General features: G+C 36.9%; 2 protein-coding genes across 7 annotated transcripts in view; one reads left to right on the top strand and one right to left on the bottom strand.

The window, feature by feature from the left end:
- B3GALNT2 (beta-1,3-N-acetylgalactosaminyltransferase 2) overlaps positions 1–10,858 on the top strand; it is a 40,652-nt gene extending 29,794 nt beyond the window's left edge. For 2 of the 6 annotated variants that reach the window (XM_078156244.1, XM_021000438.2), the window contains 5 exons: positions 3,262–3,445; positions 5,391–5,516; positions 6,489–6,648; positions 7,422–7,478; positions 8,087–10,858. In XM_078156244.1, coding sequence (XP_078012370.1) covers positions 3,262–3,445; positions 5,391–5,516; positions 6,489–6,648; positions 7,422–7,478; positions 8,087–8,221 — 662 coding nt within the window. In that variant the 3' untranslated portion in view covers positions 8,222–10,858. The other 4 variants (XM_021000439.2, XM_078156246.1, XM_078156245.1 and 1 more) reach the window with 4 other exon arrangements.
- Positions 9,425–15,905, bottom strand: part of TBCE (tubulin folding cofactor E) — an 81,771-nt gene continuing 75,290 nt past the window's right edge. Inside the window, 2 exon segments of the mRNA XM_021000437.2 lie at positions 9,425–9,657; positions 9,834–9,925. Of these exon segments, the coding sequence (XP_020856096.1) occupies positions 9,565–9,657; positions 9,834–9,925 (185 nt within the window). The 3' untranslated portion in view covers positions 9,425–9,564.

The raw sequence follows: 15,905 nt of genomic DNA, 5'->3' as shown, positions 1-15,905 counted from the left end.
TTGTGAGGTAGTTGAGGCTTAAGTGACTTGCTCAGAGTCACACAGCTAGTGTTATGTGCCTGAGGCTGAATTTGAACTGAGGTCCTCCTGCCTCCAGGGTTGGTGCTCCATCCACGGTGCCACCTCGCTGCTCCTAAAAAGCAGTTTTTAAACGTAAGTGAGAAGCCTTTTGGGGATGGTATGTCCTTGCCACTGGCTTATCTTTTCAGCGGGGATGAGATAGGATAACATTTTTGTAGACTTGAGTGTCTCCTGTGCTGGTTGGTGGAAAGGCAATCAATGGATGAAAGCCTGCTCCTCTTCTGACAGGCTTTTAGGGGCCTTGGGCCATATCCTATCCCCTGCTTTGGATTAGGCCAGTGGAACAGTGAGGGTTGGGTAGCCCCTACTTTTACTTCTTTGAAGTTCTCCTCTTCCTGCAATGTAGATTACAAGTTTCAGAACCATCCTTTAAGAGCTCAGGGGCCAAGAGTATTAGCCCAAAAATTTTTCTAAGACATTATTTAGAGGAAATTTTGGTCAGATTTTATGATGGCTGTATTTGGGATTCTTGTTTTTTGTTATTAAAGGCATTGGTGTTTATTCACCTGTATCTTCTTAGTGGTAGCTAAGAAAGGAAGGATACTGCCAATATGTTTATTTATAACTGAAAGCCATTGATGGAGCAAGGTCTGCTTGGTGATGCCACAGTTCTCAAGGTCTCTAAGACATCCCTTCCAATCAGTACAATCTCTTGTGAAGCGTTCTTGGAGTAAGGGTTATTGAAAGACTTCTGAGATGAAGTACAGTGGAACTCCATTTTATTGCTGTTGTCAGGTTTGGGACTAAGACCCATGTTATAGAGGCCTTTCGTTCTACTAGGCTTTCATTGTGAGTAGTGCCTCTGTTTTGGGCAACATAAAATGAAGCTGGCATATACAGACCTGCCTGATAAGCTTTTATAGAGGGGTTCTACCTTTATTCTCAAATCTTCTCTTGTTAGCTCCCTGGTGTCCCCATGGGGAAATAGATTGGAGCAAGTATGATGGTCCCGGTGTTACAGGAGTGAATTGAGTAGTTAAAAACTTTCCCCATGTATTAGATCTAATAATAAAGCTAGATCTAAGGTTTGGGCCCTCAATCCCAGCCCAGTGTTCTTTCCAGGAGACAGCACTGCTGAGGAGGAAAGGAGCCCATTCACTTAGATCATCCAGAAGAGGTTGGCTGTATCAGCTTTGGAGTAAAACTGTGGGAAAGTTGAAGAGTTTTCCTAAATACTTGCCACTGAAGGGACATATAGGTAGGAAAAAAGTCCAAGTTCCTCCTATGCGGTCCTAAAATTTGGGGCTCTACTTCCCTATCTGTAGCAGCTTCCTTTCTGAGAGCACTGACACCCGTTTTGTTAAAAAGAGCTTTTTGTGTCTTTTGAGATTATTGTTGAGAGAACCTCTGAAGTGTCTCCCAAATGACCTGACTTTTGAAATATGCAAGCTCTTATTATCTGCATTAGAATGAAACATCTAAACAACAAAGACTCTTTTGGCCTTTTCATTGCTCTCTCAGACTATATGGAGATGACGTGCTTGCCCAGACTCCTCCTAGCCTGTTGTTTTCCCCATTATTTTATTGCTTTGTTTTAAGAATTCAGTTTTATTTCATTTATTTATTTATAGGGGGAAGGAGAGCAGAAGAACATTCTTATGGGAGATCTGGCTGATTTTGTCTTTGCAGGAATCCTGTTACTCTTTGCCCTTGACTCCTGGCACTCGGCTCTGTTGCATGCAAGGGACTGAGCTGCTGTTATCATGCAGAGGAAAAATTTTTTTAGTTATATTTTACACACTGAGGATATTTTTCTTTGAAGAGTAAAATAACTGGCATTAAGGTGAAGGAATAAACACCATTTTATTTAGTGTTGATGAAGCAGATAACAGTGAGGTCCGTATTAAATTTTCGTTTTACTAGCATAACAAAACAATTTTGCAACAGGATATCTGGCCTTGAATTATTCAACCTTATAAATACTGATCCATTGGTATAGAAAACCTACAGGATAAAGGGAGAATAGGAAATTTTGAAAGAAAGTAGAGGGAATTGATTTATTTTCATAATGGAAAAAAAATGCTGTACAGGCTTCTGTAGTTCAAAGATGTGAAGCCTTTTTGTGTTTGGGATTTGCAGGTCTTGGAACAGAAGCAGTTCTGCCCAGAGCACAGCACCTTACTTAAGAAACAGAGAAGGGTTAATCCAGTACTGCACATATCTCTCTTCCCAGCAACTTGTGGCTGCTGCTGCTATTCTCAGGACATCTGCTCTCCTATTCCAGTCTTCTCATTGCAAGTCATTTCTGCCAAGTTGGGCTACACTCAAGTCTATGGCTTATGGCAAGACTTTTGCCTTAGCTGCAGTCATCATCCCACTCGGTCTTTGCTTTATTATCTTTTGTGGCAGGACTTACTGGCAGTCGTGGCAATACACTCACTGCTCACCTAGCACGTCGTGATGCATCCGGATTTAGGAGACCATTATCATCCTATCCCTGATTGCCTCACTCCTACTTTTTTCCCCTTCCTTCCTTCCTCAGATTCAGAGCCTTGTCTCTTCCTATCCCCAGGAAATGATCACTAGCATCAAAATTTTCTTACATAATCTTCTCGCTCCCATTCTTTCCCTATAGAGCAACTGAGTTCCATAGAACACCAGGAGGCAAATACTGCTTTAAGGAAGCAGGATATGTAACACTGCATTTATCCTAGACGGGAGAAAGTTGTTTAATTTACAAAATTATTCATCATCAGTTTCCTAGGAATAGCAGTCTGTCGAAATGCATTTGATTTTTAATAACGTTTACACTTAGTTTTTCCAGCATACCTGTATTGTGCAAAGTGAGCCACAGATTTAGTGAAAGTAAGTTTGTGCCTGCATAGTCTTAAGGGACCGTGCTTCCCTGAGAATAAGTGAAGAGACTAATCAAGACAATAGCTGCAGCAAGGGAGCAGGATACCAAATGAATGCATGAACTATCAGCAATTTTATATAAACGATAAAATGGGGATCATAATGGCATCTTGCAGGGTTATTGTGAGGATCAAATGAGATACTAAATGAAGTGTTTAGCACAGTTCCTGGCACATAGTAGGGGCTTAATGAATACTAGCTAGTATTATTATCAAACTATAATACTATATATAAATGAGCCATATTACTACTTATTAGCCTTTTTTTTTTTACTCATTAGCTTATGTATTTGTCTCTCACATTTTTGTCATTCCTCCTTTTCAGAAGGTGATACCCTTTTACAAAACCTTCAGACTCGCCCAGAAAGGTTTATTGATCATATCAGTAACCTCCATGACGAGGATGCCTTATTGAAGAAAGAGAGTAGCACCTTTGATGACATTGTTTTTGTGGACATTGTTGACACCTACCGAAATGTTCCTGCAAAATTACTGAACTTCTATAGGTGGTAGGTTATAAAATATTTTGTGGTTGGGTTTTATCTGACTTGTCTTGTGTAGAAAAGCCTTACCTATTCCCAGAGAGTGACACCCTGGACATCTGGGATATAAACCAACGTGGCCTCAGTTTTTGTTAAGGATTGCCATTCCACAACGTTGCCAATTCCTCAAGGTAGCAGATCAGTGATTAAATTACTAGAAATTAACTAAGCAAAAGTTAATATAGTTTTGAGGATATTCTCACCAACACAAATAAGTCAGTTAGTAGAATGAACAACAAGGCAAACAACTGTTTGCACCCCTCAGGGGAAAATTAGTGACGTTAAAAGGGGTCGTACTTTAGTTGTTTATATGTCTACTTTGAAACAGTGAATTATTTGGCTACTCACAACCCTAAATCTGCCCCAAAGAGTGCTTGTCTTTATTTCTTTGTACTTCCCTGCTTTCTTAGTGTATTGGGGGGGGGGGGCGGGACACTGGATTTAAAGTCAGAGGATTTATTTGTATTTATTGTCATGAACTATTTTAATTCTTTATCCCTCCAACATTAAAATATTCCAAATTTAGATTCAATGTTCTTTACAACCCAGTCATGTTAATAGCCTTCAGTATTTACCAGTGTTGTCTTGAAATTTATTTGTTATTCCTGTGCTTAGGATTCCTTAGTCAGCTGATGCTTATTCTAATATAACTATTGGTACCAAATACAAATGTATTGTTCACTCCCTATACGTGTTTATGTGATAAGCCATATGACTATATGTGTGTGGACCTGTGATTGATATTCAAATCCCAACCAACTCTTTAATTTCCTAAAATCCTAATCCTAAGCTTTTATTCCTTTCTTCCTCATTGAGCCCCCAATTTTTTCCTTTCTCTTTCCCTTAACTATTCCCATTCCATGGCACCTCAGGTGCTTACTGTCTGACCCAAAGCTCAAAAGTACTCGAGATAAACACAAATTTTATATAAGGTATGGTTTGGTAGTCAAAGATGGTGACACATTTAGGTATCTGAAGGTACTATAGAGTTAGGACAATAGAATGTAATTTTTCAGAGATACTGATGGGCCATGGACTCAGGTATGACTAAGCGTGGGGAATCTGGGGAATGGCTGTGGCCAAAGTTAGGCAGTTGCAAGACCTAGGAATTGAATTTTCTTTGCATTAGTCCCTTATTCTGCATGCAGTTCAGGAGCTATCAGATATTTCAGTTTGTAGGAGCCATTAACTGACATTACTGTTTGAAGGTTCAGGATGTGAAGAATAATTAGCTAATGTATTTTGAAAATATAAAAGTACAATGTAGATTTTGAAATATATTATTAAAGAAAATTTACTTTAAATTTTTAAAAAACATCATTGTTAATGTATAATTCTGGCATCAGTATAAAATTTTGAAAAGGATTTGGCTTTTGGGGGGGAGTTTGATTTAAAATAATATTTTAAAAGCCTCTCAGATACATTACATGGACAAAATTTGAATCTTGTGTGTATTTAAACTATGAGATCCTTTTAGTTAACTGCTAATTGAGCAGTTACCTCATAATTTGAGTCAGACTTACAGGTAACATTTCTTTATTCATTACTCTTATGTCAAATACATAATGTAGATCTTTTTCAGTTAGTATCAATAGTAAATTTATAATCACTAGCTTTTGTATAACTTTATAAATTTAGGGCAGAACTGGTATATCAATCCAACCATCCTATAGCTGGTAGAACTTTCCTCTGATTTTTTTTTTAATTCAGCCTCCTACTTCCTGTCATTCTCTTAACGAGATCATGAGATTTTAAGAAAAGACATTTCACTGTGAAATAATTAAGAAGTATTCAGGTCTCCATCAGGCCTTCTCTGTTCTGTTCTTCTTGTCATATTATCTTGTTGCTGTGTTCCATATAGATTGTCACTGATTTTCATGTGTGTGTATGTGTGTGTGTATTTTGGCACTAGGACTGTGGACACAACTAGCTTTGATTTGTTGCTGAAGACAGATGATGACTGTTACATAGATTTAGAAGCTGTGTTTAATAGGATTACCCACAAAAACCTGGACAGACCAAATTCTTGGTGGGGAAAGTGAGTAAAACTTTTTAGCCTACTGATTTTCAAGTAATTGGATGTAATTACTTTGAAGTGCAATGTGTAGTGTTATTTTCACAAAAAAATGTGATTGTGAAATTTAATTTCCTTATTAGTCTCCTAGTGGTAATTTAAGAAAAAAAACATAATAAGCTTCTATATTTTACTGCCTGGTGGGAAGAGAAAAGCAGTTTTGGACAAGTTTTTTTTGCTAATAGACATGACTAACACCCCCCCAGATGTCAGTTTCAGGTTAATAAACTGAGGGAACTTAGCATACAGGGGAGCCTTCTGACTCCCCCCCCCCATTCTTGTATCAAAAGAGCCCCCTTAGAAAACTTTAGTCTAACAACATTACATATATAAAATTGTTTGATGTTTTAAACTTTTTTTAAATTTTTAAAAATAATAATAAATTTATTTTTAGTTTTCAACACTCACTTCTGTAAGATTTTGAGTTCCAAATTTTCTTCCCATTTCTCCCCTCCTCCCACCTCAAGACGGCATGTGAATTGATATAGGCTCAACATATACATTCATATTAAACCTATTTTTACATTAGTCATGTTGTGAAAAAGAATTAGAACCAATGGGAGAAACCATGAGAAAGAACCAAAACAAAAGAGAAAGAGAGAGAAAGCAAATACTATGCTTCCATCTGCATTCAGACTCCATAGTTCTTTTTCTGGATGTAGACAGCATTTTCTATCATGAGTCTTTTGGAGTTTTGACCTTTTTTTAAATGATCTATCTGTATGTAAGGAGTAGAAAAAGGGGAACAAAGAAAACCCAACAGTGTTTCTGCTCAGAGAGCTCTCTGTTTGTTTATACTAAAGAGAATTTTCTCATCCCTCTGATTTATCGATAGTAGTTTGGGGGTTGAGGTGGTAAATGGAGAAAGAAGTGTGATAAGTACTGGTTTGTCTATTCAGCAAGCACAAGAAACTGATGTGATTATTTTGGTCTAAGCTTCAGATTGAATTGGGCAGTTGACCGGACAGGAAAGTGGCAAGAATTAGAGTACCCCAGTCCTGCTTATCCTGCCTTTGCATGTGGGTCAGGTTACGTTATCTCCAAAGATATTGTTCATTGGCTAGCAAGCAACTCAGAAAGACTAAAGACGTATCAGGTAAGCCAGACTTTGTTCGTGACAATCATGATAAATTTAAGAAGGTTTCAACTGAGTTTTATCCAGTGTCGTCTGCTGTCTTTGGCAGTGGCACCAAGGAGTGTGGGAATACCGGACTAGGAGTCGGAACACCTAGTTAATCCTGCCACTCATAGCCATGTGACCTTGAGTAAGTCAATCTAAGTACACTCAGTAAAGCTCTATATAAATATAAGCTGGTGGTGTTAGTCTTTTTTTAGTGGATTGACCTCAAAAGGTTAAGGATATTTCCTAACTTTACTTGATTTCCCCATAATAATCCTGGCATGGCTTTAGTAGTATCCATGAGTTTACCTAATTTCTTGAACCTATTTATATTTTCACCCTTTATTTACAAATGTAGTCTTCAGTAGATTATCAGAATTGAACTTGAAGTTCACTGTTCCTTGGAATGGAGGCTATTAGAAGGGGTGTTTACTTGCTTCTAGTTTTGATGTTGTAACTGATCACTCAGCAGAGTAAAAATAATTTTACTTTATTCTCAAGGTCATTTGTGGAATTTTAAGATTCATTACACTCTAATACTTTGAAAAGTATGGATGCTAACCGTATCACATTCTGTGATAATGAGATTTAGGATTTTGTACCAAAGATGTAGAAATTGGAAATAAAAGAAACACTCCAAAAGAAAATGTACCACGCGGTTTTGACCTCAAATTCATTATTTCCACAAAACATGAACCCTGCCCTTTTTAATTATTTTTTTGTCTTTGATGTTTGTGGGCACATTGTAGGGTGAAGATGTGAGCATGGGCATTTGGATGGCAGCTATAGGGCCTAAGAGATACCAGGTGAGCAAATCTGAAAGAGTGTAAGTGCTTCCTATCTGTCATGGGTGGTTCCCTGAACTTCTCTATCAATTTCCTCTCCTGTACTTTAAGGATAATAACTTTTTTTTTCCTATAAACTGTCATGGAGCTATCTCTATGCAGATAACACCCTAGTCTGTCTCCTAAATTCCAGTTGTTTGTTGATTTGAAGTATAAATTTTTTTTACACTTAATTTTTCTTAAATTAGGTAGGCTGCACAAAAAGACAATTTTCAGTTTTTATTTTACTTAATATGATTAGTAATTATCCACTATCCCAGTTCTTAGTTTCCAAGTTTTCTTCCAGAACCTCATTATCACTGCCTCTTAAACTCATCACATCTTAATTTTCTCTAGAGCCCTAGTTCCTTTTTGGTTCTTTTCTGTACCTTTTACATCTTCTGAAGATTCTACCCATTTAATGACTGTGTATTCTCAACTGTAGTGAAAGTGAAATTGAAGCTCCTCCTGTGGTAGAACATCACTATTATCAGTACTGAGTATGTTACAGCTCTTTTGAAACTTCATCTGTCTTAGTGATCTGGTGTGTATAATATGTCTATATTTATATCTCTGATTTCCACAAACAGGATAGTCTTTGGTTGTGTGAGAAGACTTGTGAAACTGGGATGCTCTCTTCCCCTCAGTATTCTCCACAAGAACTCACAGAACTGTGGAGGCTGAAGGAAGCATGTGGGGATCCTTGTAAGTGTGAGGCAAGATGATAATCATTTAAACTGTCTGAAGACCTGGAGAGAAGAAAACATGAAGGTGTAGAAGGAAAATTCATAGTTATGCTGTGGAACCAGATTTCTTTAAAGGGGCATTATGTTGGTGCTTTCACCTATAACTGATGGAATATTTCTTGATATTTGCATAGAAATTCCCCTTTTAAAAATTAGCGTATGCTGAAAAATTAACTTTTTTATGTCTAAGCAATTTAAAGGAAAAAAGTCCTTTTATTTAAAAAAACTTAATTACTTACAGTTTAATAATCTGTCCATCACTTAGGGTTGTGACTTGGCTAATTGCTAAAATCAGTTGTAACTGGTAAAGCAGTAATCCAAGAGGAACCATCTGTTTCTCGGTATGGAATTAAGCTTGCCTGCTCTGAGAATGAAGTGCTGGCAAGTTGTCCCTTGTGGTTACTAAACAGTGAGTGCAGATCTAGCAGGTAGCTGGAGAAGGGAGTTTGCCCAGTTTGGGACCCTTGTTTTTAAAAGTATGTCTATAATAGTAGTAGTTACCCAAGTTTGTAGCCTATATAGTTCAACAGGCATACAGTATTGGGTGCTAATTTGGTCAGATTCTGTTGATAAGGGCTATAAGTGTCCCTCTTAAGGAAAATGTTCCATATCAGTCAAAAGTAAAGCACTCCTCAGGGTTTTGATGATAATGGGGAAGTAATTTTCTAAAGAATAAGTTGGTGCCCTAAAAGAACTAACCTCACTTTTCTATTTCTTGGGAGTATTTATACCATCATGGCTTACCTCAGGCCTAACTAATATTCACCTAAAATTGAGGCAATCTAGAGCTGAATTTCAGTCATATTTGAACTTCCATGAAGATAACACTTTCCCCTTATGTCTAGGTTCAAACCCAAATAAAAAGCATGACTTTTTTTTCAATGCGCTAAAAATAGTACAACAGAAGGGATATAGCAGCATTAATTTACTTAGCAAAACAGTGGAATATGTGCCTCCCACATTTTCAGTGGCCTTTTCCTTAGTTGTAAATCATAATTACCTGGTATCAGTAAATAATTCATAGTGAGGTCTATTAGGGGAAAATGCAGAATCCTTATTATAGACAGTAACTTTTTCAAACAACAGTAAATAGTCTTAACATTTAGGTTTTCTATGTAAAGTTGTACTATGAAGAAATAAGAATAAAGTACAAAAATAAATATAAAAACAAAAGCCAGTAAGTAAATAGCCACAAAGTTTTTATCAGAGTTATTATACAAATGCTAGAAACAATCTTTTCTTCCACTGAAATTCGGCTTGACAAATTCTTTACATCGTTGACTTCTTGGCCTCAGTCACACTGAATAGTCATAAGTTAATTTTTACCATCGTACCAATATACAGTCTCCATTTTCAACGGAGTAAAACTGTAATGGCTGTTGGTCATTCTCTAGTTCAATTTCTCTGCCTTCCATCTAAAATTGGGGAAAAAAAGTTTTAAAAGATATGAGAGAAATCTGCAGAGTATACTCTCTTCTTACCACTAAAAGTCAGTTGCCTTCAGAATCCTAAATAAAGTCCTTTGGTCAAATATATTGTAATCTATAAAGAAGGACTAAACTTGATTATGGGTCTTGCTGAATCCACTTACTTTAGGGCTTTCGTAGGACAATTTGAGGTCTGATACTGGAACTCTGAGTAGACGAGACAGCAAGCCTTTCACCTTCTGAATTGTCATGGACTCTGTCAAGTAGAAGAAGAGAAATTATTTCTCTTAAAAATGACAACTAATTATAAAACCAGCTGCACTTATTAAAAAAAACCCACAAGATTATTCTTAAATTAACAGTAATGTAAGCACGTGTTTTTAACTTTTGAGCACCAAGGTGGCTTGATGTCTGTATGTTCTTTAGTTGTTTAGATTATCCAAGTAACTGATTAGCATTGAGAAGCTTATCTGTTATATAGACCATCATGTTACTGCTCCATAGTCTTTAGTACAGTTGGTAGAGTACACTGAACGCATTGAGCCAATGTTTTGACCTAAGTGACCTTTGATGATGAGTTTCATCCTGTTTCATTGATTATACTATTTTAAACTGTTCCCCACCTCATATAATTCTCAGCACAGAGGAAAGAATGTCTGAAATCATCAACATCCTTTGGTTTGTTTTTCATGTCCAGCTGACAGAAGGAAAAGAATGTTTGCCAGCAAATCAGGAGACCTGGGTTCTAGACCCAGCTCTTCTGGGCAAATAGTTTCTTCTCTAGGCCTCAGTTTCCTCATCTGTAAAATGAGGGGGTTGGACTAGATGATCTCTAAGATCCTGTTCGGCTCTGATTCTACTGTTCACTAACGTGCTATCTCAATGACACCAAGGGACTTACAGCCCTGGAATTTCACTTGAATGAGTAAATGATTTGGCTTGTTAAGAAAACACAGTGAACTTACTTCCAAAGATGGGTTATGGTAAATAATGGATATCTTGATTATGAAATGTTTAGTTTCTTTGAAGCTTTAGCTGGAGGCACAGCAATAGAGTGTGTGGTTTTCCTGCAATATCACAATGTACTTAAACTCAAATATTTTTCTATCAAAATCATTTTTGTAAAAGCTGTCTGTGGTTTTTATGCAACTTGTGATAATAAATGTGATCTTTATTTTAGAATAAAAAATTAGCCCTTTCTTTTCTAATGTATTACATTCAGCCATGTAACTAATTAGACTTCATCTTATATTACCAGGACTAAAACTCAACCTAAGTTCTATATTATACATATACATCAACTGCCATAGCCAAAAAAAATTCCTCATTAAGGAGGTCGGCTTCTAGGGATGAGCTTCTCCCTTAACAGGCCTCAGTCCAAGCTTTTTCAGCATAGCCCTCAACAATCACCTTCATGCACCAAGGAGGGATCAGGGCAGAATTTTATGGAGGACACAGTAAGCTTCAATATCTAAGCAATGAGGAATTCCAACTAAAACAGTAGTAAAAGATGTCATCTAGGAGATGTGTGCTAGGAAGAAAAGACAGGCTGGTCATGTGGTGCAAGGTATGACAGGCAGCTAGCCAGTCTGTTCTGTTAGTGAGTGCCCTCCTGAAAGCAAGAAGGCTCCCTCTCCCATCTATCCCTCTTCGGTGAAAGGAAGCATTAATAAGAGTCATATAAGATGGGCTGTAACCTACATCTTTGGAGAGAACTTCCAAATCACCAAAATCACAGATTTGTTTGAGTGTAATATATACATGCAATGATTATCACATCTTTTGAAACACTGTTGCTAGAAATGTCAGAATTAGTAGTCATTTCTGTTAATGCCACCTCAGATGGATACAAATTAAATTATAATCAAGCATGGCCTATTTAATAAACCCTTTCAGACAAACCTCTGACAAACTGTTAGGGAGATAGGGAGAGAGAAGTAATAAATGATGAATATAAATGTATTAAAGGGCCATAAGAACAGCATAAGGAGTACTAAGAGAATTCATTGAGGACAACAGAGTTTTAGAAGCCTGTGTTGGAGAGGAAACAAGCAAAGAAGGGATAGGGCAAGGATATCAATAGATGGTGAAAAGGCATAACTACTCAGCTATTATCTTCGTTCTATGTTTTTTCTCTGCAAAGAAAGCACTTTGGGTTGGGAAGGACAGAATAAATATGGTTAGTAAGGAGTTAGAATTCAAGATAAAAATGAGAATGTGAGAAAGTGATCAAGCAGCCCATAGTGAATTTGTCAGCAGGCTAAATGAACTACATCCCAGGGAACTAAAAAGAGTTAGATTCAATTGCTTAGCCACTGTCATCAGTCTTAAAAAGATAACGAAGAGAAGCCTCAGAACTAGAAAAGGACAAAAATGCTTTCCCAGTTTTCAAAAAGGAACAGAGTCAGATGTAAACCATAGACCAGTAAGCCTGACTTTGAGTCCTGGTAAAATTCTAAAATATGTTATTAAAGGAATATTTAGTAAACACCTAGAAAGGGGATTAATAATCGCTAATGTCATGCTAAAGTAACCACATTTCCTTCCTTCAGCAGAAAGCTGAAGATGTTAGATCAGAGCAAAGCAACTGAAAGTCAGATGCTATCCTTGTGGACTGAATGACACTGAGATTAGGTGGATGTGGAACTGGCTGAATAATCAACCATACCTAAATAGTTAATGAGTTATTGTCAATTTGGAGAGAAGTCACTAGTAATTTTTACCAATGATCAGGATAAATGTGTAGATAGTGCCTTTAACAAACATGCAGACTGCACAAAACTGGAAAGGATAGTTAACATGGTGGGTAACGATTCAAAAAGATCTCAACATGTAGAATCTAATGAGATTGCCATTTAGGATAGGGACTATACCTGTGATTTCACTGATTAAGTATACGAATGCCCAAGTGAGGAAACATCCTATGCTGATATAGGTCTGTATAGACCTCTTGGAGTCTCAGAGACTTGGCTCAAGCACTGTGAGGTTACCTGACTGACCAAGTGGCCAATATCTGGCTAAGTCAAGAGGAAAGACACTTAGATCTTATGGCTTTAAGGCTAGTTCTTAATCCATTAAATCATGATAAAATGGAATAGATGTAAATGTAAAATCATATACTAAAGTAAAAAAAATTCCACTCACCAATAAAGGATGAAAGAGGCACAGTTAGACAATTATTCTTGAGAAAAATATGTAAGGAACTTTCGTGTCTAATAAGCAGTGCTGACAGGGCAACATGCTAGCCAAAAAGCTAGTGTGCTCCCAAGCTGCAGTGTCCAAAACATAGGAAGTGAGAGTCCCTTTGTGTAAGATCAGAGCTGAAACATGAAGGATAGTCAGTGCTGGTCACTAAATTTTAAGAAAGGTGAGGAAAACCTGGACAACGTCCAGACAATGGGAAAGTCTTGAGCCAGGCTGTGTTTCGATCAGCTGAAAAAATTGGAAATATTTAACTTGAAAAAGACTTGGGGAGCAACATGAGCCATCTTTGGGGTATTTTAAGTACCATCAAGTGAAGGAGGATTAAACCTGTTTAGGTCCAGAATAACAGAACTGGCAAGGAATGGATAGAAGTTGCATAGAAAAATATTTAGGCTTTAAAGTAAGGAAAAAACTGAACATTGAATATTGCCCAAAATTCAGCACAGGCCACCTAGGTTAGCAGTGGTTTCTACCTCGCTACAAGTTTTCAAGCAAAGATGACCCTTTGGGATTTTATAGAGGAGATTCTTGATCAGGTATGATTCAGGTGTCTGGTTTTCTCTACAGGACAGTCTGTGAAACTCATTACATTTCTTGATGGACATTTTCACATAAGTTACAAATGTATTTACTCCTCTGTCACAAATTATCATGTTTTCCAAGTATCAAGGAAAACACTTAAGCTCTTGATTTAATGCAAAATAGTGAGTTATATACCATTTGGGGGTTAAATTCAGAATAATCCAAGCAGAAGTTAATGCATATCATTTCTAACTCTGCCATTTCCACTTAATTATTAATGAAATAAAGGTATGAGATGACCTAATTAATAGTTGAGGCTAAAATGAATCTGAGATGATAATGATGCCTTTTAGAAAGTCATGTAAGTAAACTATCTAATTCTGGCCAAAAAAAAAGCATTTCTTAAACCATGGGTAAAATCCTATTACAAAGCATACAAAAGATTACAAAGTTCTGCAGGCTATAGTTTTGTTTTCATTTTTTGTTTTGTATCGTTTTTTTCAGAGTCCTTAGCCAATGGCTTGGCTCTTAGTTTGAACTGGTTACAGTAAATTCTATATCATAAGTAACCTTGCAGATCCCTGTCCAATGCTCCCCTGCTTACTAAAATAAAAGTGCTCAACTATAAAACCTACTGCCCTGCACTTCATCCCCTTACGGTTACCCAAATAAAATTCACTGGCTAAAATAAAGCGTCATGTGAAAGCATCTCGTATGTGCATGCTTTCTCTTCCTTTCTAGAATTATTTGTATGTTTATTCACAAAGAAGTACACAGCTGTTTTATTTCTGCTTTACACACAGGGAAAGCAACGCTAGTAATATTTAACAGAGCCATTTAAAACAGAAGCTAGGATAGTTATAACAGGCAATTGAAGTGTAACAGGCATAATTTGCAAATGGAATAATCTGATTTTTTTTCTTCTACTTTACTTTGGAAATATATGGTGAAGTAGGGGAATCAGAAAGGACTGACATATACTAACTATATTACCATGGGCAAGTCATCTATCCTCTCCATGTTCCGGGCAACTCTCTAAACTCCAAAATACAGATAAATTATGGAATATCATGAGAGTAATTTCCACAGCAAATTCCCAAAGCTAGGAAAGTGATTAAAAGATTTCAGAATTCAACAGTGAAGTTCCCTTTTTTCCCCAGTGAAAAACCCCCCCATAGGAACTAGGTCTCAATATTGATAATCCCAATGAGTAAGGTCCTAAGTGCTAATGGCAATAACATCAAAGGAGATGAACTGGTTTTCTACTTACCCAGCACTACTGTGGCCCATGCTGTCAACATTTAACTCTGAAAACAGAATAATGAATCAAACTACCTACTTTTGGGTTTTTTTGAGGAGAAGCAGATTTTGGAGTAGTCTTAAAAAAATGAAAGAAGGAATATTGGTAAATTAATAGAAGACTGATAAATCCTTGTTTTATTAAATAAATGAACAAATTTAAAAGATCAGTGAGTTTTTCCTCTACTGATGAGTAAAAAGGGAAAAGTGGTCTTGATGACTTGAATTTCATTTTTGCTCTTAAATCACTGTTCCAAATTTGACCTTTGTTTAAATATTTATCTAAATCAAAATTTAAATTTCAGATTCCACAGTATCTGAACTGACCACAGCAAATGATAGCCACATTTCAGGTTTTAGTTTGTTTCCGTCTGAGTCAAGTCTAAGTTAAATCATCTAGTTCAAATTTCTTCAGAAAGGTATTTGTTTTCTGAATAAACAATCATTCTGGAATGAGCACTGGATCTGAAGTCAAGAGAAACCTAGTTCATGGCCTAGTTATTACCCTTGCCACAAGTGCAATCTTGGATTAGTTACTTAACCTCTCTGGGCCTCATTTCCCCATCTGTAATATGAGGGGTTGGACTAGATGATCTATAAAATGACTGACATATTTGAATAAAGCCCCAAAGCTGGTCTGCAGATAGAGGAGGAAAATAATTGCTTGTTGGTCTTATACCTAAGAAAAAGTAGGTATGGTTATTACTCTCCAAGTATTTGTATTTGGTCGGTGAGAATTTGTAGAGTATCTGTATGCAGAACACTACCCAAGCACTATAGGGAAAACTGACTGTCCCTGCTCTTTATGATACAAAAAAAGGCCATTTTTTTGGGCCTTATTTCTTACCTATCCTTAATCACTGAATGGGCTTTGCCTCAGTAAAACTGAGAACTGGGAAAGACCTTAGCTTAAAAAGACCAAAGTTTCCCATGGTATCAGGGCCATCTCCAGGTGTCCTGATCTATATCTTACCATAGGACCCAGATGGCTCCAGGGGACAGAGTGAGCAGCTGGTGACTGCACAGCCTAGCCTCACTTAAATCTAATCCACTTGCAAGTCATGACATCACCTTCCTGATGTCACTGGTCCTCTTCAAGAACAAAGGACAAACAACAATAACAACAACAATCCAACAATTTTTAAAAAGGCACCGCAGTAAATGGAGAAGAGCTATGCAAATCTGTGGTTGTGAATATTTAAAACTAAAAA

The sequence above is a fragment of the Phascolarctos cinereus genome, unplaced genomic scaffold (assembly GCF_003287225.1).
Source record: "Phascolarctos cinereus isolate Bilbo 61053 unplaced genomic scaffold, phaCin_HiC Scaffold_5;HRSCAF=322, whole genome shotgun sequence".
In the NCBI taxonomy this organism is placed as follows: Eukaryota; Metazoa; Chordata; class Mammalia; order Diprotodontia; family Phascolarctidae; genus Phascolarctos; species Phascolarctos cinereus.
This window is presented reverse-complemented; position numbering and strand designations above follow the sequence as displayed.